The 23,215-nt window shown below is 45.7% G+C and overlaps 1 protein-coding gene across 1 annotated transcript; it reads right to left on the minus strand.

Moving 5' to 3' along the window:
• Window positions 1–972: 972 nt before the first annotated feature.
• Window positions 973–21,411, minus strand: LOC115182488 (cdc42-interacting protein 4 homolog; the record flags this gene model as incomplete). The annotated part of the gene is given in 14 exon segments (XM_029744091.1): window positions 973–1,000; window positions 1,957–2,066; window positions 2,180–2,247; window positions 2,554–2,686; window positions 3,089–3,198; window positions 9,064–9,093; window positions 11,547–11,711; window positions 12,034–12,180; window positions 15,766–15,894; window positions 19,002–19,106; window positions 20,585–20,647; window positions 20,737–20,884; window positions 21,156–21,209; window positions 21,296–21,411. Coding segments are annotated over 14 exon segments (1,406 nt in total), but the record flags the coding sequence as incomplete, so codon positions are not given.
• Between the last annotated feature and the right edge of the window lie 1,804 nt (window positions 21,412–23,215).

The raw sequence follows: 23,215 nt of genomic DNA on the forward strand, positions 1-23,215 counted from the left end.
CCACTAGTTATAGACACCGTCCCCTGACTGGAACCTGGAGACAGACACACTAGTTATAGACACTGTCCCCTGACTGGAACCTGGAGACAGACACACTAGTTATAGACACTGTCCCCTGACTGGAACCTGGAGACAGACACACTAGGTATAGACACCGTCCCCTGACTGGAACCTGGAGACAGACACACTAGTTATAGACACCGTCCCCTGACTGGAACCTGGAGACAGACACACTAGTTATAGACACCGTCCCCTGACTGGAACCTGGAGACAGACACACTAGTTATAGACACCGTCCCCTGACTGGAACCTGGAGACAGACACACTAGTTATAGACACTGTCCCCTGACTGGAACCTGGAGACAGACACACTAGTTATAGACACCGTCCCCCTGACTGGAACCTGGAGAAGACCACACTAGTATAGACACCGTCCCCTGACTGGAACCTGGAGACAGACACACTAGTTATAGGGACACTGTCCCCGACTGGAACCTGGAGACAGACACACTAGTTATAGACACCGTCCCCTGACTGGAACCTGGAGACAGACACACTAGTTATAGACACTGTCCCCTGACTGGAACCTGGAGACAGACACACTAGTTATAGACACTGTCCCCTGACTGGAACCTGGAGACAGACACACTAGTTATAGACACTGTCCCCTGACTGGAACCTGGAGACAGACACACTAGTTATAGACACTGTCCCCTGACTGGAACCTGGAGACAGACACACTAGTTATAGACACTGTCCCTGACTGGAACCTGGAGACAGACACACTAGTTATAGACACTGTCCCCTGACTGGAACCTGGAGACAGACACACTAGTTATAGACACTGTCCCCTGACTGGAACCTGGAGACAGACACACTAGTTATAGACACCGTCCCCTGACTGGAACCTGGAGACAGACACACTAGTTATAGACACCGTCCCCTGACTGGAACCTGGAGACAGACACACTAGTTATAGACACTGTCCCCTGACTGGAACCTGGAGACAGACACACTAGTTATGAGGGAGAGGAAGGAGGAGAGAGGAAGGAGGAGGGAGTGGCACACAGACAAACACTGATCACACATCAAGTAATAGATGTCTGTCTGATGGTGTGTGTGTGTGATGGTGTGCGTGTGTGTAATGGTGTGTGTGTGTGTAATGGTGTGTGTGTGTGTAATGGTGTGTGTGTGTGTTAATGTGTGTGTGTGTGTGTAATGGTGTGTGTGTAATGGTGTGTGTGTGATGGTGTGTGTGTAATGGTGTGTGTGTAATGGTGTGTGTGTGATGGTGTGTGTGTAATGGTGTGTGTGTGATAGTGTGTGTGTGATGGTGTGTGTGTGTAATGGTGTGTGTGTAATGGTGTGTGTGGAATGGGTGGTGTGTGATGGTGTGTGTGTGATGGTGTGGGTGTGATGGTGGTGTGTGTGATGGTGTGTGTGTAATGGTGTGTGTGTAATGGTGTGTGTGTAATGGTGTGTGTGTAATGGTGTGTGTGTAATGGTGTGTGTTAATAGGTGTGTGTGTGATAGTGTGTGTGTAATGGTGTGTGTGTAATGGTGTGTGTGTAATGGTGTGTGTGTGATGGTGTGTGTGTGATGGTGTGTGTGTGATGGTGTGTGTGATAGTGTGTGTGTGATGGTGTGTGTGTAATGGTGTGTGTGTAATGGTGTGTGTGTAATGGTGTGTGTGTAATGGTGTGTGTGTAATGGTGTGTGTGTAATGGTGTGTGTGTAATGGTGTGTGTGTGATAGTGTGTGTGTAATGGTGTGTGTGTAATGGTGTGTGTGTAATGGTGTGTGTGTAATGGTGTGTGTGTAATGGTGTGTGTGTAATGGTGTGTGTGTAATGGTGTGTGTGTAATGGTGTGTGTGTAATGGTGTGTGTGTGATGGTGTGTGTGTGATGGTGTGTGTGTAATGGTGTGTGTGATGATGTGTGTGTGTGTGTGTGTACCTTGGAAGGTGTAGAGGGCAGTAGCCTTTCCTATAGGAGTCTCCACATCTTCATCAAAGTCTTCATCAAACTCTGAGTAGATGTTCTGAGACGGATCAGCTGACATGGAACTGAAGACAGACAGACACACACACACACACACACACACACACACTATATTAACACATATAGACATTATATAAACACACATACGTTATACACTAACACACACACTCTCTCTTACCAGTGTTGATTGTTGTTGACAGCAGTGTTGGTAGAATCCTCTCCTCTGAAAGCTTCAGCCAGCCACGACTGCCAGAGAGAAGAATGACTTGCTACTTACTATAGATGGCTAATGACAAAAGTGTGTGTGTTACCAAGCCAGAGTGTGTGTCCCCGTGTGTGTGTTACCAAGCCAGAGTGTGTGTGTCCGTGTGTGTGTTACCAAGCCAGAGTGTGTGTGTCCGTGTTACCAAGCCAGAGTGTGTGTGTGTCCGTGTGTGTGTGTTACCAAGCCAGAGTGTGTGTGTCCGTGTGTGTGTGTGTGTCCATGTGTGTGTTGACAAGCCAGAGTGTGTGTGTGTGTGTGTGTGTGTGTGTGTGTACGCAGTAGCCTACCTCGTATTTGGTGAGTTGTCCTCTGAGTCGTCCAACGTTCTGCGAGGTCTGGGTGATCTGAGGTTCTAGACTGGCTGGGTCTCCCATCTGAGGGTTCCGTTCATAAACACCTCTCATCTTCTCTAATGCCTCACTGGAGGAGGAGGAGGAAAACAGAGAGACAGGAACAGGAAATATGTTTCAGAAGAAGGGCGTCTGTTAGAACAAATCAATGTGTCCCAAATGGCACACTATTCCCATCTAGTACACTACTACTGATCAGGGCCCTTTAAGCCCTGGTCAAAGGCAGTGTATTATATAGGGAATAGGGTGCCATTCGAGACGGACACGATGGGAGAATCTCAATTGCAAACTCCTCGCTTCCTTCTCAAAACCCATTGGATGAGAAAGGCAGAGGTCCCTCCCCTCTGACCTGAGAGAGGAGAGAACACGCGAGGAGAATGTAATTGAGATTCTCCCAGTGATGGACAGAGACAGTAAGATAGCCGCCGCCACTGTGGTGATGATGTCAGAGTGGCGGGGGAGGCGGGGCTACCTCTGGTCCAGCTCCTTTTGAAGTTCCTTGGTGATGTCATCAATCTTGGACTGAAGTCTCTTCTTCCTCTGTTCTGGAGGCAGGTGAGAGAAGTCCTCAGCAGCTGGAGACTAGGGGGGGGGGGGACAGAGAGAGGGGGGGAGAGGGGGCCGGAGAGAGAGAGGAGAGGAGAGGGGGCCGGAGAGAGAGAGAGGAGAGGGGGCCGGAGAGAGAGAGAGGAGAGGGGGCCGGAGAGAGAGAGAGGAGAGGGGGGCCGGAGAGAGAGAGAGAGGAGAGGGGGGCCGGAGAGAGAGAGAGGGAGAGGGGGGCCGGAGAGAGAGAGAGGAGAGGGGGGCCGGAGAGAGAGAGAGGAGAGGGGGGCCGGAGAGAGAGAGGAGAGGGGGCCGGAGAGAGAGAGAGGAGAGGGGGAACCGGAGAGAGAGAGAGGAGAGGGGGGCCGGGAGAGAGAGAGGAGAGGGGGGCCGGAGAGAGAGAGAGGGAGAGGGGGGCCGGAGAGAGAGAGAGGAGAGGGGGGCCGGAGAGAGAGAGAGGAGAGGGGGGCCGGAGAGAGAGAGAGGAGAGGGGGCCGGAGAGAGAGAGGAGAGGGGAGGGGGCCGGAGAGAGAGAGAGGAGAGGCGAGGGGGCCGGAGAGAGAGAGAGGAGAGGCGAGGGGGCCGGAGAGAGAGAGAGGAGAGGGGGGCCGGAGAGAGAGAGAGGAGAGGGGGGCCGGAGAGAGAGAGAGGAGAGGGGGGGCCGGAGAGAGAGAGAGGAGAGGGGGGCCGGAGAGAGAGAGGAGGAGAGGGGGCCGGAGAGAGGAGAGAGGAGAGAGAGGAGAGGGGGCCGGAGAGAGAGAGGAGAGGGGGCCGGAGAGAGAGAGAGGAGAGAGAGGAGAGGGGGCCGGAGAGAGAGAGGAGAGGCGAGGGGGCCGGAGATAGAGAGAGGAGAGAGAGGAGAGGGGGCCGGAGAGAGAGAGGAGAGGGGAGGGGGCCGGAGATAGAGAGAGGAGAGAGAGGAGAGGGGGCCGGAGAGAGAGAGGAGAGGCGAGGGGGCCGGAGATAGAGAGAGGAGAGAGAGGAGAGGGGGCCGGAGAGAGAGAGACAATGACATTTGAAATGTCTATTATTTTTGAAATTTTCTGAGTTTAATGTTTACTGTACATTTTTCCTGTTTATTATCTACTGTTAACATATTATCTAATGTTAACATCTCCTCTCTTGCCCCTCCCTCCCTCTCTCTCTCTCTCTCGCCCCTCCCCTCTCTCTTAAATTTAATTGAGAGAGGAGAGAGAGAGGGTGGGAGAGAGAGGAGGGGTGAGAGAGAGAGGAGGGGCGAGAGAGAGAGAGAGGGGAGGGGCGAGAGAGAGAGAGGGAGGGAGGGGCAAGAGAGGAGAGGGACAAGAGAGGAGAGGGGCAAGAGAGGAGGAGGGAGAGAGCGGGTGAGCGAGAGAAAGCGAGAGAGCGAGCGAGAGAGATGAGGGAGAGGTGTTACACACACACACACACACACACACAGAGTAAAGAAACGTGTTGGACATAAACCTGAGGTAAACCTGAGTTAGTGATAAATATCCCTCAGTTATTACCGAAACCACTTTAAACCCTCAAAACCAGACATGGGTTCTGGCCCAATGTCTCTTCTTCCTCCTGAAGTGTACACTTCCACCATATGAAAGGAAATGACTGACATAAGAAATGTGGTAAGAATAACTCCCACCAGCCCACGTCTCCACCAATCTAACGCTGTAATAACTCCCACGTCTCCACCAATCTAACGCTGTAATAACTCCCACGTCTCCACCAATCTAACGCTGTAATAACTCCCACCAGCCCACGTCTCCACCAATCTAACGCTGTAATAACTCCCACGTCTCCATCAATCTAACGCTGTAATAACTCCCACGTCTCCACCAATCTAACGCTGTAATAACTCCCACCAGCCCACGTCTCCACCAATCTAACACTGTAATAACTCCCACGTCTCCACCAATCTAACGCTGTAATAACTCCCACGTCTCCACCAATCTAACGCTGTAATAACTCCCACCAGCCCACGTCTCCACCAATCTAACGCTGTAATAACTCCCACCAGCCCACGTCTCCACCAATCTAACACTGTAATAACTCCCACGTCTCCACCAATCTAACGCTGTAATAACTCCCACCAGCCCACGTCTCCACCAATCTAACACTGTAATAACTCCCACCAGCCCACGTCTCCACCAATCTAACACTGTAATAACTCCCACGTCTCCACCAATCTAACACTGTAATAACTCCCACGTCTCCACCAATCTAACGCTGTAATAACTCCCACGTCTCCACCAATCTAACACTGTAATAACTCCCACGTCTCCACCAATCTAACACTCTAATAACTCCCACGTCTCCACCAATCTAACGCTGTAATAACTCCCACCAGCCCACGTCTCCACCAATCTAACACTGTAATAACTCCCACGTCTCCACCAATCTAACGCTGTAATAACTCCCACGTCTCCACCAATCTAACACTGTAATAACTCCCACCAGCCCACGTCTCCACCAATCTAACGCTGTAATAACTCCCACCAGCCCACGTCTCCACCAATCTAACACTGTAATAACTCCCACGTCTCCACCAATCTAACGCTGTAATAACCCCACGTCTCCACCAATCTAACGCTGTAATAACTCCCACGTCTCCACCAATCTAACGCTGTAATAACTCCCACGTCTCCACCAATCTAACGCTGTAATAACTCCCACGTCTCCACCAATCTAACGCTGTAATAACTCCCACGTCTCCACCAATCTAACGCTGTAATAACTCCCAGCAGCCCACGTCTCCACCAATCTAACACTGTAATAACTCCCACGTCTCCACCAATCTAACGCTGTAATAACTCCCACGTCTCCACCAATCTAACGCTGTAATAACTCCCAGCAGCCCACGTCTCCACCAATCTAACGCTGTAATAACTCCCAGCAGCCCACGTCTCCACCAATCTAACGCTGTAATAACTCCCAGCAGCCCACGTCTCCACCAATCTAACGCTGTAATAACTCCCAGCAGCCACGTCTCCACCAATCTCACGCTGTAATAAACTCCCAGCAGGCCCACGTCTCCACCAATCTACGCTGTAATAACTCCCCACGTCTCCACCAATCTAACACCTGTAATAACTCCCCGTCTCCACCAATCTAAACACGTAATAACTCCCACGTCTCCACCAATCTAACACTGTAATAACTCCCACGTCTCCACCAATCTAACGCTGTAATACTCCACGTCTCCACCAATCTAACGCTGTAATAACTCCCACCAGCCCACGTCTCCACCAATCTAACACTGTAATAACTACCCACCCAGTCCCACGTCTCCACCAACTACACTCGTAATAACCCCACGTCTCCACCAATCTAACGCTGTAATAAACTCCCACGTCTCCACCAATCTAACGCTGTAATAAATCCCACGTCTCCACCAATCTAACGCTGTTAATAACTACCACGTCTCCACCAATCTAACGCTGTAATAACTCCCACGTCTCCACCAATCTAACGCTGTAATAACTCCACGTCTCCACCAATCTAACGCTGTAATAACTCCCACGTCTCCACCAATCTAACGCTGTAATAACTCCCACGTCTCCACCAATCTAACGCTGTAATAACTCCCACGTCTCCACCAATCTAACGCTGTAATAACTCCAACGTCTCCACCAATCTAACGCTGTAATAACTCCCACGTCTCCACCAATCTAACGCTGTAATAACTCCCACGTCTCCACCAATCTAACGCTGTAATAACTCCCACGTCTCCACCAATCTAACACTGTAATAACTCTCACGTCTCCACCAATCTAACGCTGTAATAACTCCCACGTCTCCATCAATCTAACACTGTAATAACTCCCACCAGCCCACGTCTCCACCAATCTAACGCTGTAATAACTCCATCTCCACCAATCTAACACTGTAATAACTCCCAGCAGCCCACGTCTCCACCAATCTAATGCTGTAATAACTCCCACGTCTCCACCAATCTAACGCTGTAATAACTCCCACCAGCCCACGTCTCCACCAATCTAACGCTGTAATAACTCCCACGTCTCCATCAATCTAACACTGCAACTCCCACGTCTCCACCAATCTAACGCTGTAATAACTCCCACGTCTCCACCAATCTAACACTGTAATAACTCCCACCAGCCCACGTCTCCACCAATCTAACACTGTAATAACTCCCACGTCTCCACCAATCTAATGCTGTAATAACTCCCACCAGCCCACGTCTCCACCAATCTAACACTGTAATAACTCCCACGTCTCCATCAATCTAACGCTGTAATAACTCCCACGTCTCCACCAATCTAACGCTGTAATAACTCCCACGTCTCCACCAATCTAACGCTGTAATAACTCCCACGTCTCCACCAATCTAACACTGTAATAACTCCCACGTCTCCACCAATCTAACACTGTAATAACTCCCACGTCTCCATCAATCTAACACTGCAACTCTCACGTCTCCACCAATCTAACGCTGTAATAACTCCCACCAGCCCACGTCTCCACCAATCTAACGCTGTAATAACTCCCACGTCTCCATCAATCTAACACTGCAACTCCCACGTCTCCACCAATCTAACGCTGTAATAACTCCCACGTCTCCACCAATCTAACACTGTAATAAACTCCCACCAGCCCAACGTCTCCACCAATCTAACACTGTAATAACTCCCACGTCTCCACCAATCTAACGCTGTAATAACTCCCACCAGCCCACGTCTCCACCAATCTAACACTGTAATAACTCCCACGTCTCCATCAATCTAACGCTGTATAACTCCCACGTCTCCCACCAATCTAACGCTGTAATAACTCCCACGTCTCCACCAATCTAACGCTGTAATAACTCCCACGTCTCCACCAATCTAACGCTGTAATAACTCCCACGTCTCCACCAATCTAACGCTGTAATAACTCCCACGTCTCCACCAATCTAACGCTGTAATAACTCCCACGTCTCCACCAATCTAACGCTGTAATAACTCCCACGTCTCCACCAATCACGTCTCCACCAATCTAACGCTGTAATAACTCCCACGTCTCCACCAATCTAACACTGTAATAACTCCCACGTCTCCACCAATCTAACACTGTAATAACTCCCACGTCTCCATCAATCTAACACTGCAACTCTCACGTCTCCACCAATCTAACGCTGTAATAACTCCCACCAGCCCACGTCTCCACCAATCTAACGCTGTAATAACTCCCACGTCTCCATCAATCTAACACTGCAACTCCCACGTCTCCACCAATCTAACGCTGTAATAACTCCCACGTCTCCACCAATCTAACACTGTAATAACTCCCACCAGCCCACGTCTCCACCAATCTAACACTGTAATAACTCCCACGTCTCCACCAATCTAATGCTGTAATAACTCCCACCAGCCCACGTCTCCACCAATCTAACACTGTAATAACTCCCACGTCTCCATCAATCTAACGCTGTAATAACTCCCACGTCTCCACCAATCTAATGCTGTAATAACTCCCACGTCTCCACCAATCTAACGCTGTAATAACTCCCACGTCTCCACCAATCTAACACTGTAATAACTCCCACGTCTCCACCAATCTAACACTGTAATAACTCCCACGTCTCCATCAATCTAACACTGCAACTCTCACGTCTCCACCAATCTAACGCTTTTACATTTGTGAGATGTAGCGATCAAGTGCACACTTCAGGAGACAGGAGATATTATTGGGACGCACCCCAGACGGTGAGGTCCACAGTACTGCTGGTTGTTATTCTTGTCCTCTAAACACTTCCAGAGTACTGACTGGTGGAGGCCTGGATGACATCTAACCACAGGAAGTGTTACCATGTCAACTACCATGGAGAGAAGAACACCAGTCAGTACTGTGGAGGTGGAGGCCTGGATGACATCTAACCGTAACCATAGGAACCCTGATCTAAACCGTAACCATAGGAAGTGTTACCATGTGCTTGTCAGAATTTATCCTCTGGAACTTGAGAAGGATGGACACTCATCGTGAGACACAGATAAACAGAAACACACAATACACACGTTTGTGACATCTTCAGACGTTGTAAACAAACAACAAAATGTCCTCATCCACCAATCAGCATTGGGCTTACCTGTCCATCTAGCCCAGGGCTGTCCAATCCTGGTCCTGGAGGGCCCAAACACTTCTGGTTTTCATCCTCTCCTTCTAATTAGGGACTAATTCAGACCTGGGACACCAGGTGAGTGTAATTAACTACCAGGTAGGAACAAAAACAAGAAGTGTTTGGGCCCTCCAGGGCTAGAATTGGGCAGCCCTGATCTAGCCAATCAGTCTCTGTCGTTGGAACCCTGGACCCACCTGAGTATGGTGGTTACCTAATACACTGATCTGGGACCAGTTTTCCTCCCATAATCCTAAACAGATCCATTAGATACTAACCTAACCACTGATCTAGGACCAGATTACCCTCCTAACCTGATCCATTAGGAGGGGAAACACCAAACTGTCCTCAGATCTAGGGAGACTCACCGGTCTGTGTAGGGCCCTGAAGGTAGCAAGGCGAGGTTTGACAGAACGGTTAAACTCCCTCAGGCAGAAAGAGAGAGGGGCGCGACCCAGCTTAGAGAGGGGGAAGGGGTTAGGGGGACAGGGGGAGGGGGCAGAGATAGAGGGGGGTGAGAACAGGGGAGGGAAGGACGAGGAAAAGGGGGAAGACAAGGTGAGAAAGGAGAAAACCGCGGAAGGATGGAGAAGGGATAGACACCGTAAAGAAAAACAAAGAGGATTAAGGTTATGAGGAAAGAGGAGAAAATACCCTGAAGAAACACTATGTAGAGATACAGAATCATTACACACACACACACACACACACACACACACACACACACACACACACACACACACACACACACACACACACAGAGAGACAGAGAGAGACACAGAGAGAGACACAGAGAGAGACAGAGAGAGAGACAGAGAGAGACACAGAGAGAGACACAGAGAGAGACAGAGAGAGACACAGAGAGAGACACAGAGAGAGAGACACAGAGAGAGACAGAGAGAGAGACACAGAGAGAGACAGAGAGAGAGACACAGAGAGACACAGAGAGACACAGAGAGAGACAGAGAGAGAGACACAGAGAGAGACAGAGAGAGACAGAGAGAGAGACACAGAGAGACACAGAGAGAGACACAGAGAGAGACACAGAGAGAGACACAGAGAGAGACACAGAGAGAGACACAGAGAGAGAGACACAGAGAGAGAGACACAGAGAGAGAGACACAGAGAGAGAGACACAGAGAGAGAGACACAGAGAGAGACACAGAGAGAGACACAGAGAGAGACACAGAGAGAGACAGAGAGAGAGAGAGACACAGAGAGACACAGAGAGAGACACAGAGAGAGAGAGACACAGAGAGAGACACAGAGAGAGAGAGACAGAGAGAGACAGAGAGAGAGACAGAGACACAGAGAGAGACAGAGAGAGAGACACAGAGAGACACAGAGAGAGACACAGAGAGAGACACAGAGAGAGACACAGAGAGAGACACAGAGAGAGACACAGAGAGACACAGAGAGACAGAGCCCTTTGAATTGAGAGAGAAAAAAAAAGAAAGCCAGAGAGAGAGACATCGATGGAATTGGCCCCTCCGGTGTAAGAGGGGAGTAGAGAGGTGTGGAATGTGTCTGTGTATAGAGACCGTCCCCCAGTAAGACAGAGAAGAGACCGTCCCCCAGTAAGACAGAGAAGAGACCGTCCCCCAGTAAGACAGAGAAGAGACCGTCCCCCAGTAAGACAGAGAAGAGACCGTCCCCCAGTAAGACAGAGAAGAGACCGTCCCCCAGTAAGACAGAGAAGAGACCGTCCCCCAGTAAGACAGAGAAGAGACCGTCCCCCAGTAAGACAGAGAAGAGACCGTCCCCCAGTAAGACAGAGAAGAGACCGTCCCCCAGTAAGACAGAGAAGAGACCGTCCCCCAGTAAGACAGAGAAGAGACCGTCCCCCAGTAAGACAGAGAAGTGACCGTCCCCCAGTAAGACCGAGAAGTGACCGTCCCCCAGTAAGGCCGAGAAGTGACCGTCCCCCAGTAAGACAGAGAAGAGACCGGATTGAAAAGAACAATAATTTCATACCTTGATTATTTGCAGGAATACTTTGGAACAGATTTCCTGAATTTAAACATTGTTTTACTGAATTCCTGGCAATTTGCAGCCTTTAAAATTTTTTTAAATGTTATATTCTATTCCCATTTTGTTAAAATAAAAAACTTTTGGGAGCCCAAAAAAAGAACTGTTGTACAGTGTTCAGGGTGCTAGTACATACCTTGTTCTGGTGGTTGAGTCTGATGTAGGTTAGTGTGTAGGGTGTAGTGTGAAGGGTACATACCTTGTTCTTCTGGTGGTTGAGTCTGATGTAGGTTAGTGTGTAGGGTGTAGTGTGAAGGGTACATACCTTGGTTTTCTTGTGGCTGAAGGGCCACAGTTTAGTGCGTACTTTAGGTTGGTTGAGGTTGGCGTCTGAGGAGGCTGGTTTGATACCTTGGCTGTAGTCTTCAAAGTCCACTTCAGCCGGTCGCTCAAAACCTGACTTGTGTTGTTCTATAAACCGCATGGAGTCCTGAAGAAACACACACAGGACATGGCAAGTGAGTGTGTGTTTGCATGCTTGCGTCCGTGTGTGTGTTAGCGACCATGTGTGTATGCATGCATGCTTGCGTCTGTGTGTGTGTGTGTTAGCGACCGTGTGTTTGTTGGTGTGTGTGTATGGATGCTTGCGTCCGTGTGTGTTTGCACCCGTGTGTGTGTGTGTTGGTGTGTGTATGCATGCTTGCGTCCGTGTGTGTGTGTTGGTGTGTGTATGCATGCTTGCGTCCGTGTGTGTTAGCACCCGTGTGTGTGTTGGTGTGTGTATGCATGCTTGCGTCCGTGTGCGTTCTCGCCTGTTTGCCGTTGGTGTTCCGCCCTGCCATACTGATCCCGTCCAGACATTTAGTGATGATGGGTAAAACCTTCTTCTCTACGTCAGCAAACTGACTGTAGCCCTCTGCCAGGCTCCTGATACGCCGCTCATCCATATCCTGCAGCTTCTACACACATGATATACACACACACAAATTATATGTACACCCCCACACATTATATACATACACAAAAACAGTCTTGTATAACTGACCTTGAGGGGACACAAAATTCAGTCCCATTCAAAATCAAATTTTCGCTAACCCCTAAACTAAACCTATCCTTAAAGCCTAGCTCCTAACCCTAACTCTAATCTTAACCCTAAACCCCCTAGAAATAGCCTTTGACCTTGTGGGGACTAACAAAATGTCCCCAGTTGGTCAAATGTTTGTTTACTATTCTAGTAGGGACTTCTGGTCCCCACAAGTATAGTTAAACACGTCCACACAATACACACACACACACACACACACACACACACACACACACAGTACCAGTCAACAGTTTGGACACACCTAATCATTCCAGGGTTTTTCTTTATTTTTTACATTGTAGAATAATAGTGAAAACATCAAAACTATGAAATAACACATGGAATCATGTAGTAACCAAAAAAAGAGATAAACAAATCAAAATATACTGCATTTGAGAATCTTCAAAGTAGCCACCCTTTGCCTTGATGACAGCTTTGCACACTCTTGGAATTCTCTCAACCAGCTTCATGAGGGAGTTACCTGAAATGTATTTCAATTAACAGGTGTGCCTTGTTAAAAGTTATATTTGTGGAATTTCTTTCAAAACAGTTGTTTTGTGACAAGGTAAGGGTGGTATACAGAAGATAGCCCTATTTGGTAAAAGACTAAGTCCATATTATGTCAAGAACAGCTCAAACAAGCAAAGAGAAACAACAGCCCATTATTACTTGAAGACATGAAGGTCAGTCAATCGTGAAAATGTCAAGAATTTCAAGTGCAGTCACAAAAACCATCAAGCTCTATGATGAAACTGGCTCTCATGAGGACCGCCACAGGAAAGGATGACCCAGAGTTACCACTGCTGCAGAGGATAAGTTCATTAGTTACCAGACAATTGCAGCCCAAATAAATGCTTCACAGAGTTCAAGTAACAGACACATCTCAATATCAACTGTTCAGAGGAGACTGCGTGAATCAGACCTTCATGGTCGAATTGCTGCAAAGAAACCCCTACTAAAGGACACCAATAATAAGAAGAGACTTGCTTGGGCCAAGAAACACAAGCAATGGACATTAGACCGGTGGAAATCTGTCCTTTAGTCTGATGAGTCTAAATGAGATTTTTGGTTCCAACCGTCATGTCTTTGAGACGCAGAATAGGTGAACGGATGATCTCCACATGTGCGGTTCCCACCGAAATGCATGGAGGAGGTGTGATGGGAGTGCTTTGCTGGTGACACTGTTAGTGATTTACTTAGAATTCAAGGCACACTTAACCAGCATGACTACCACATCATTCTGCGCTTAGTGGGACAATCCTTTGTTTTTCAACAGAGCAATGACCCAACACACCACCAGGCTGTGTAAGGGCTATTTGACCAAGGAGAGTGATGGAGTGCTGCATCAGATGACCTGGTCTCCACAATCACTCGACCTCAACCCAATTGAGATGGTTTGGGATGAGTTGGACTGCAGAGTAAAGGAAAAGCAGCCAACACACGCTCAGCATATGTGGGAACTCCTTCAAGACCGTTGAAAAAGCATTCCTCATGAAGCTGGTTGAGAGAATGCCAAGAGTGTGCAAAGCTGTCATCAAGGCAAAGGGTGGCTACTTTGAAGAATCTCAAATATAAAATATATTTTGATAACTTGTTTGGTTACTATTTGATTCCATGTGTTATTTCAGAGCTTTGATGTCGTCACTATTATTCTACAATGTCGAAAAAAGTCAATAATAAACAAAACCTTTGAATGGGTTTGTGTCCAAACTTTTGATAATAATACGTATATACAGTTGAAATCAAAAGTTTACATACACCTTAGCCAAATACATTTAAACTCAGTTTTTCACAATTCCTGACATTTAATCCCAGTAAAAATTCCCTGTTTTAGGTCAGTTAGGATCACCACTTTATTTTAATAATGAAATGTCAGAAAAATTGTAGAGAGAATGATTTATTTCAGATTTTATTTCTTTCATCACATTCCCAGTGGGTCAGACGTTTACACACACTCAATTAGTATTTGGTAGCATTGCCTTTAAATTGTTTAACTTGGGTCAAATGTTTCGGGTAGCCTTCCACAAGCTTCCCACAATAAATTAGATGAATTTTGGCCCATTCCTCCTGACAGAGCTGGTGTAACTGAGTCAGGTTTGTAGGCCTCCTTGCTCGCATACGCTTTTTCAGTTCTGCCCACAAATTTTCTATAGGATTGAGGTCAGGGCTTTGTGATGGCCAATCCAATATCTTGACTTTGTTGTCCTTAAACCGTTTTGCCACAACTTTGGAAGTATGCTTGGGGTCATTGTCCATTTGGAAGACCCATTTGCGACCAAGCTTTAACTTCCTGACTGATGTCTTGAGATGTTGCTTCAATATATACACATAATTTTCCTTCCTCACGATGCCATCTATTTTGTGAAGTGCACCAGTCCCTCCTGCAGCAAAGCACCCCCACAACATGATACTGCCACCCCCGTGCTTCACGGTTGGGATGGTGTTCTTCGGCTTGCAAGCCTCCCCCTTTTTCCTCCAAACATAAAGGTACTTATGGCCAAACAGTTCTATTTTTGTTTCATCAGACCAGAGGACATTTCTCCTTCCTTGTCCCCATGTGCAGTTGCAAACCGTAGTCTGGCTTTTTTATGGTAGTTTTGGAGCAGTGTCTTCTTCCTTGCTGAGCGGCCTTTCAGGCCATGTTGATATAGGACTCGTTTTACTGTGGATATAGATACTTTGGTACCTGTTTCTTCCAGCATCTTCACATGGTCCTTTGCTGTTGGTCTGGGATTGATTTGCACCTTTCGCACCAAAGTAAGTTCATCTCTAGGAGACAGAACGCGTCTCCTTCCTGAGCGGTATGACGGCTGCGTGGTCCCATGGTGTTTATACTTGTGTACTATTGTACAAAAGAACGTGGTACCTTCAGGCGTTTGGAAATTGCTCCCAAGGATGAACCAGACTTGTGGAGGTCTACAATTTTATTTATGAGGTCTTGGCTGATTTCTTTTGATTTTGAAGGTAGGCCTTGAAATACATCCACAGGTACACCTCCAATTGACTCAAATTATGTCAATTTGCCTATTAGAAGCCTCTAAAGCCATGACATCATTTTCTGGAATTTTCCAAGCTGTTTAAAGGCACAGTCAACTTAGTGTATGTAAACTTCTGACCCACTGGAATTGTGATACAGTGAATTATAAGTGAAATAATCTTTCTGTAAACAATTGTTGGAAAAATTACTTGTGTCATGCACAAAGTAGATGTCCTAACCGACTTGCCAAAACTATAGTTTGTTAACAAGAAATTTGTGGGGTGGTTGAAAAACAAGTTTTAATGACTCCAACCTAAGTGTATGTAAACTTCCGACTTCAACTGTGTGTGTGTGTGTGTGTGTGTGTGTGTGTGTGTGTGTGTGTGTGTGTGTGTGTGTGTGTGTGTGTGTGTATATATATATATATCTCACACACACACACACAATGTGTGGAGACAGATCAGTAGGTAAAGTGTGTGTTACATTAAACAGCTGCGGTATCTCTGTGTAGTAGAAGGTGTTCTGTTCCTTGTTGTATTTCTGGAGCTGGGCGGCGTAGTCGTTCCTGCACTCCTCCGCTGTGTGTGTCTTCACATGGGCATGCTGCTTCACCTGGACACACACACACCTGTATTAACTGGTATATAGGTACATATGCTGCTTCACCTGGACACACACACCTGTATTAACTGGTATATAGGTACGTATGCTGCTTCACCTGGACACACACCTGTATTAACTGGTATATAGGTACATATGCTGCTTCACCTGGACACACACACCTGTATTAACTGGTATATAGGTATGTATGCTGCTTCACCTGGACACACACCTGTATTAACTGGTATATAGGTACGTATGCTGCTTCACCTGGACACATACACCAGTATTAACTGGTATATTAGGTACGTATGCTGCTTCACCTGGACACACACACACACCTGTATTAACTGGTATATAGGTATGTATGCTGCTTCCCCTGGACACTGTCATGACGTTGGCCTCTTTGGGTACAGGGAGGACAGTAGGTCCCCTCCCCTTTGTACCATCCCCCAACCTACCTTCCCCCCAACCCAGGCCCTGTGTGAAAGGGTTGTAAAAACTCTAAGAGGAGAATCTCCTACCACATGTTTCATAGAGAGACAAAGGAAATTCTTCCAACTCATAGAATTGGAGAACCGAGCGACATGTGTGTTCTGGAGAAGGTATGGAAGATTGGTGAAGAATCCAGCTACGAACTGGTCCGCTTGGTACAATTTTGTGATACTCAGAAGAGACAATATGGCCATATTACCATAAAACTGTTTATATAATAGCCTCAGCTATGGGACTTGCATCATAATGGTTGTATAAAATGTATTAATAAGGATAAAGCTATTTGTAATACATTGAGATGCTATGTACTGATGTTAATGTGATAGAATTGGATTTCTGTACCAAGCTTCACTCAGCCATCGGCACGCCCCCCCAGGGACACAGACAGGACCAGGCGTCATTTGACAAGCCTGTTCTAGGGTCATCTATAAAAAAAAAACACCCTGATTTACATTTCTCCAGACCAGACCTCCACTCCATGGCCAATAGGTTTTACCATCCAATTCCTCTACTGAAAGTGAACTATACCACGTGGTTAACTTTTAGATTATTGAGACCGACAGAATAAGAACAAGTCTTTGATATTAATTATTAGTCTGCAGCTAAGTAAATTATATCATCGAACGCGAAGACCAACGAAACATCCATTCTATGACGACATTAATGAATGTCGCTCTGAAAGATCCATTCTAACCGAGAGAGAGAGAGAGCGCGAGAGAACGCGGACAAAACTCCCCAACAGAACCCAACTCTCCAACAAGGATCCAGACGACACACTGAGCGTAAATATATATTGATTGCAATTGTTCCCGAATGAGTGAGCGTTCAATTGTCAATTGTAATATTAATGAACTCTGTAGGTGTGCATCCTCAGCTGACTTTTATGATCCATTGTTCAACAGGCCGCCCTGCCTGTTAGCCCATTAGAGCACATTATGCTACCAATCCTTTGTGACGATAATTACTGTTTGTATGTTTTCTGTTAATTACTTAGTGTAGTAAATAAATGATTTAAGACAATTGATGTATGGATGATTTTAGTAAAGACTGGGTTCGTGCAGATACAACAATTTACGACATTTGGAATGAGACTGGACTCGAGGTAAAATACACCATTTAAACCAGAAGATAATCGGCCTATACTATAATATAGGAAAGTTATATTAGGAAAATTATAACTTTGTAATCTGAGTATTTTCCTTGGTGCCCCGATCTCCTAGTTAATTACAATTAAACGATTAATCAGTTTAATCGCGTGATAATAATTACAGGGAGTTAATTGATAAACATGTCTTCAGTTTAATGGTACCCCAAAGACACGACAACACACACCTGTATTAACTGGTATATAGGTATGCATGCTGCTTCACCTGGACACACACACCTGTATTAACTGGTATATAGGTATGTATGCTGCTTCACCTGGACACACACACCTGTATTAACTGGTATATAGGTATGTATGCTGCTTCACCTGGACACACACCTGTATTAACTGGTATATAGGTACGTATGCTGCTTCACCTGGACACACACCTGTATTAACTGGTAAATAGGTACGTATGCTGCTTCACCTGGACACACACCTGTATTAACTGGTATATAGGCATGCATGCTGCTTCACCTGGACACACACACCTGTATTAACTGGTATATAGGTACATATGCTGCTTCACCTGGACACACACACCTGTATTAACTGCTATATAGGAATGTATGCTGCTTCACCTGGACACACACACACACCTGTATTAACTGGTATATAGGTACATATGCTGCTTCACCTGGACACACACCTGTATTAACTGCTATATAGGAATGTATGCTCCTTCACCTGGACACACACACCTGTATTAACTGGTATATAGGTACGTATGCTGCTTCACCTGGACACACACCTGCATTAACTGGTATATAGGCATGCATGCTGCTTCACCTGGACACACACACCTGTATTAACTGGTATATAGGTACGTATGCTGCTTCACCTGGACACACACCTGTATTAACTGCTATATAGGAATGTATGCTGCTTCACCTGGACACACACACCTGTACTAACTGGTATATAGGTACGTATGCTGCTTCACCTGGACACACACACCTGTATTAACTGGTATATAGGTATGTATGCTGCTTCACCTGGACACATACACCTGTATTAACTGGTATATAGGTATGTATGCTGCTTCACCTGGACACACACCTGTATTAACTGCTATATAGGAATGTATGCTGCTTCACCTGGACACACACCTGTATTAACTGGTATATAGGTATGTATGCTGCTTCACCTGGACACAAACACCTGTATTAACCGGTATATAGGTATGTATGCTGCTTCACCTGGACACACACCTGTATTAACTGGTATATAGGTATGTATGCTGCTTCACCTGGACACACACCTGTATTAACTGCTATATAGGAATGTATGCTGCTTCACCTGGACACATACACCTGTATTAACTGGTTTATAGGTATGTATGCTGCTTCACCTGGACACACACCTGTATTAACTGGTATATAGGTCTGCATGCTGCTTCACCTGGACACACACATGTATTAACTGGTATATAGGTATGTGGTATGAACGTTGAGGTAATCTGTGTGAGTGTGTGTACCTTCTCAACATCTGCTTTGATAGCGTTTGTGTCGTTCTCAATTTTCTCTGCTTGCTGCGTGGCTTTCTCTGCCTCTCCCCACTCCTTGGCAAAACGCCTCCTAGTCTGCACACACACACACACACACACACACACACACACACACACACACACACACACACACAGAGTACATTGATATTATGAGACTTGGTTTAGTAAGGGTTATAGCAGGGATCATCAACTAGATTCAGCCACGGGCCGATTTCTTCCTGAGCAGATGGATGGTCAGGGGGCCGGAATATATTTACAAATCATTTGTAGACTGCATATTGACCGCAAGAAGCCCAAACAGATTTCATTTGAATAAAACAATCATTTCAAACCTTGCTTACATTTATATACGATCATGTCTCTCTATTAGGTGAGGGAATACTTGGGAACAGATTTCCAACAATGTAAATCCCTTGGAGCTGACTTCCTGGTGTTGCTGGGATTCTCTGCCTCTAACCCTGTTACAGGGGCTGAGTCACTGGTGCTCTTCCATGCTGTCCCTGGGAGGGGTGCGTCTCTTGAGTGGGCTGAGTCACTGACGTGATCTTCCTGTCTGGGTTGTGCTTTGGCAAAGTGGGTAGGAATATGTCCTGCCTGTTTGGCCCTGTTCAGGGGTATCGTCAGATGCAGCCACAGTGTCTCCCGACCCCTCCAGTATTTATGCTACAGTAGTTTGTGTGTCAGGGGGCTAGGGTCAGTCTGTTATATCTGGAGTATTTCTCCTGTCTTATCCGGTGTCCTGTTTGAATTTAAGTATGCTCTCTCTAATTCTCTCTTGCTTTCTCTTTCTTTCTTTCTTTCTTTCTTTCTTTCTTTCTCTCTCTCAGAGGACCTGAGCCCTAGGACCATGCCTCAGGACTACCTGGCCTGCTGACTCCTTGCTGTCCCCAGTCCACCTGGCCGTACTGCTGCTCCAGTTTCAACTGTTCTGCCTGCGGGTATGGAACCCTGACCTGTTCACCGGACGTGCTACCTGTCCCAGACCTGCTGTTTTCAACTCTCTAGAGACAGCAGGAGCGGTAGAGATACTCTCAAAGATCGGCTATGAAAAGCCAACTGACATTGACTCCTGAGGTGCTGACCTGTTGCACCCTCGACAACCATTGTGACTATTATTATTTGATCATGCTGGTCATTTATGAACATTTGAACATCTTGGCCATGTTCTGTTATAATCTCCACCCGGCACAGCCAGAAGAGGACTGGCCACCCCTCACAGCCTGGTTCCTCTCTAGGTTTCTTCCTAGGTTTTGGCCTTTCTAGGGAGTTTTTCCTAGCCACCGTGCTTCTACACCTGCATTGCTTGCTGTTTGGGGTTTTAGGCTGGATTTCTGTACAGCACTTTGAGATATCAGCTGATGTAAGAAGGGCTATATAAATACATTTGATTTAATTTGTCCAACAATGAACATTCAACCAATAATTTTTTTTTGCTCAGAAAACTTGGGAGGGGGGGCAATCAAAACCCCCTGCGGGCCGACGGCTGGGGAACCGTGGGTTATAGTAATTATAACACATCACTCTCAATCACACACACACACACACAAACTCACATTCTCTAGCTGTTTGAAACTGATCTCCAAGTTCTGTTGAGCTTTTTTGGCATCGGCCAGGTACTGGGGGGAGGGGGGGAGAGAGAGAGAGATTAGTTAGAGGACAACATCAAAGTGAGTTCAACATGTCGGTGATGTTATCTCCCTCTCACTGTTTTGCGTTCTTGTTTGAGGTCCTGGAGGTATTTAGTGAGTTCTACACAGATTCCAGTCATCATGTTCTCGGCTATCAGCTCTCTCTGGCCCGCATAGTCATTCAGCTCATTCAGAATGTCCTGGAACGACTGGTGATTGGTGAACCTGCAGGTGGAGGGGCAATAAGACCGAATGTGATTGGTTCACTTCCAGGAAGCAGGGGTAAAGGGTTGTATGTTATTGGTTCACTTCCAGGAAGCAGGGGTAAAGAGTTGCATGTGATTGGTGGGACAAAGAAACCTGTCTGTCTAATAAAGACAAACACGAGTGACAAAGGATAAGCATAGCATTCATCTGATAATCACTAACTGATTAGAGAGAGGACACACAGACAGACAGACAGACACACAGACAGACAGACACAGACACAGCTCACCCGCACTCCTGCTCCTCCTTGCTGCCTCGTTTAAGGTATTTCTTGGAGAGGTTTCTGAGAGGAAGAGAGAATGTCAGGGTTACATTCTAAAGACTAATTAAAATACACACAGACAGACAGACAGACAGACAGACAGACACCTGAGTTGCTTGGCGTAGTTCTGTTCTATCTCGGTCCGTTCTTTGACAAACTTGACGTATCGGTCCACCAGATCCAGTCCTGACTGGGTGTGTCTATCAATACCATCATACTGGTCCTACAGACAGGAGAGACAGAACAGGGTTAGATACTGGACTGATACAGCACACTCCTCTATACAGTACAGCTGTAATATAACCACTAGTATATAACACACTCCTCTATACAGTACAGCTGTAATATAACCACTAGTATATAACACACTCCTCTATACAGTACAGCTGTAATATAACCACTAGTATATAACACACTCCTCTATACAGTACAGCTGTAATATAACCACTAGTATATAATACACTCCTCTATACAGTACAGCTGTAATATAACCACTAGTATATAATACACTCCTCTATACAGTACAGCTATAATATAACCACTAGTATATAACACACTCCTCTATACAGTACAGCTATAGTATAACCACTAGTATATAACACACTCCTCTATACAGTACAGCTGTAATATAACCACTAGTATATAACACACTCCTCTATACAGTACAGCTGTAATATAACCACTAGTATATAACACACTCCTCTATACAGTACAGCTGTAATATAACCACTAGTATATAATACACTCCTCTATACAGTACAGCTGTAATATAACCACTAGTATATAATACACTCCTCTATACAGTACAGCTGTAATATAACCACTAGTATATAATACACTCCTCTATACAGTACAGCTGTAATATAACCACTAGTATATAACACACTCCTCTATACAGTACAGCTGTAATATAACCACTAGTATATAACACACTCCTCTATACAGTACAGCTGTAATATAACCACTAGTATATAACACACTCCTCTATACAGTACAGCTGTAATATAACCACTAGTATATAATACACTCCTCTATACAGTACAGCTGTAATATAACCACTAGTATATAATACACTCCTCTATACAGTACAGCTGTAATATAACCACTAGTATATAATACACTCCTCTATACAGTACAGCTGTAATATAACCACTAGTATATAACACACTCCTCTATACAGTACAGCTGTAATATAACCACTAGTATATAATACACTCCTCTATACAGTACAGCTGTAATATAACCACTTACTGACATAACACACTCCTCTATACAGTACAGCTGTAATATAACCACTAGTATATAACACACTCCTCTATACAGTACAGCTATAGTATAACCACTAGTATATAACACACTCCTCTATACAGTACAGCTGTAATATAACCACTAGTATATAACACACTCCTCTATACAGTACAGCTATAGTATAACCACTAGTATATAACACACTCCTCTATACAGTACAGCTGTAATATAACCACTTACTGACATAACACACTCCTCTATACAGTACAGCTATAGTATAACCACTAGTATATAACACACTCCTCTATACAGTACAGCTGTAATATAACCACTAGTATATAATACACTCCTCTATACAGTACAGCTGTAATATAACCACTTACTGACATAACACACTCCTCTATACAGTACAGCTATAGTATAACCACTAGTATATAACACACTCCTCTATACAGTACAGCTGTAATATAACCACTAGTATATAACACACTCCTCTATACATATAGAGGAGTGTGTTATATACTAGTGGTTATACTATAGCTGTACTGTATAGAGGAGTGTATTATATACTAGTGGTTATATTACAGCTGTACTGTATAGAGGAGTGTATTATATACTAGTGGTTATATTACAGCTGTACTGTATAGAGGAGTGTATTATATACTAGTGGTTATATTACAGCTGTACTGTATAGAGGAGTGTGTTATATACTAGTGGTTATATTACAGCTGTACTGTATAGAGGAGTGTGTTATATACTAGTGGTTATACTATAGCTGT

Source organism: Salmo trutta, unplaced genomic scaffold (genome assembly GCF_901001165.1).
Source record: "Salmo trutta unplaced genomic scaffold, fSalTru1.1, whole genome shotgun sequence".
Taxonomy (NCBI): domain Eukaryota; kingdom Metazoa; phylum Chordata; class Actinopteri; order Salmoniformes; family Salmonidae; genus Salmo; species Salmo trutta.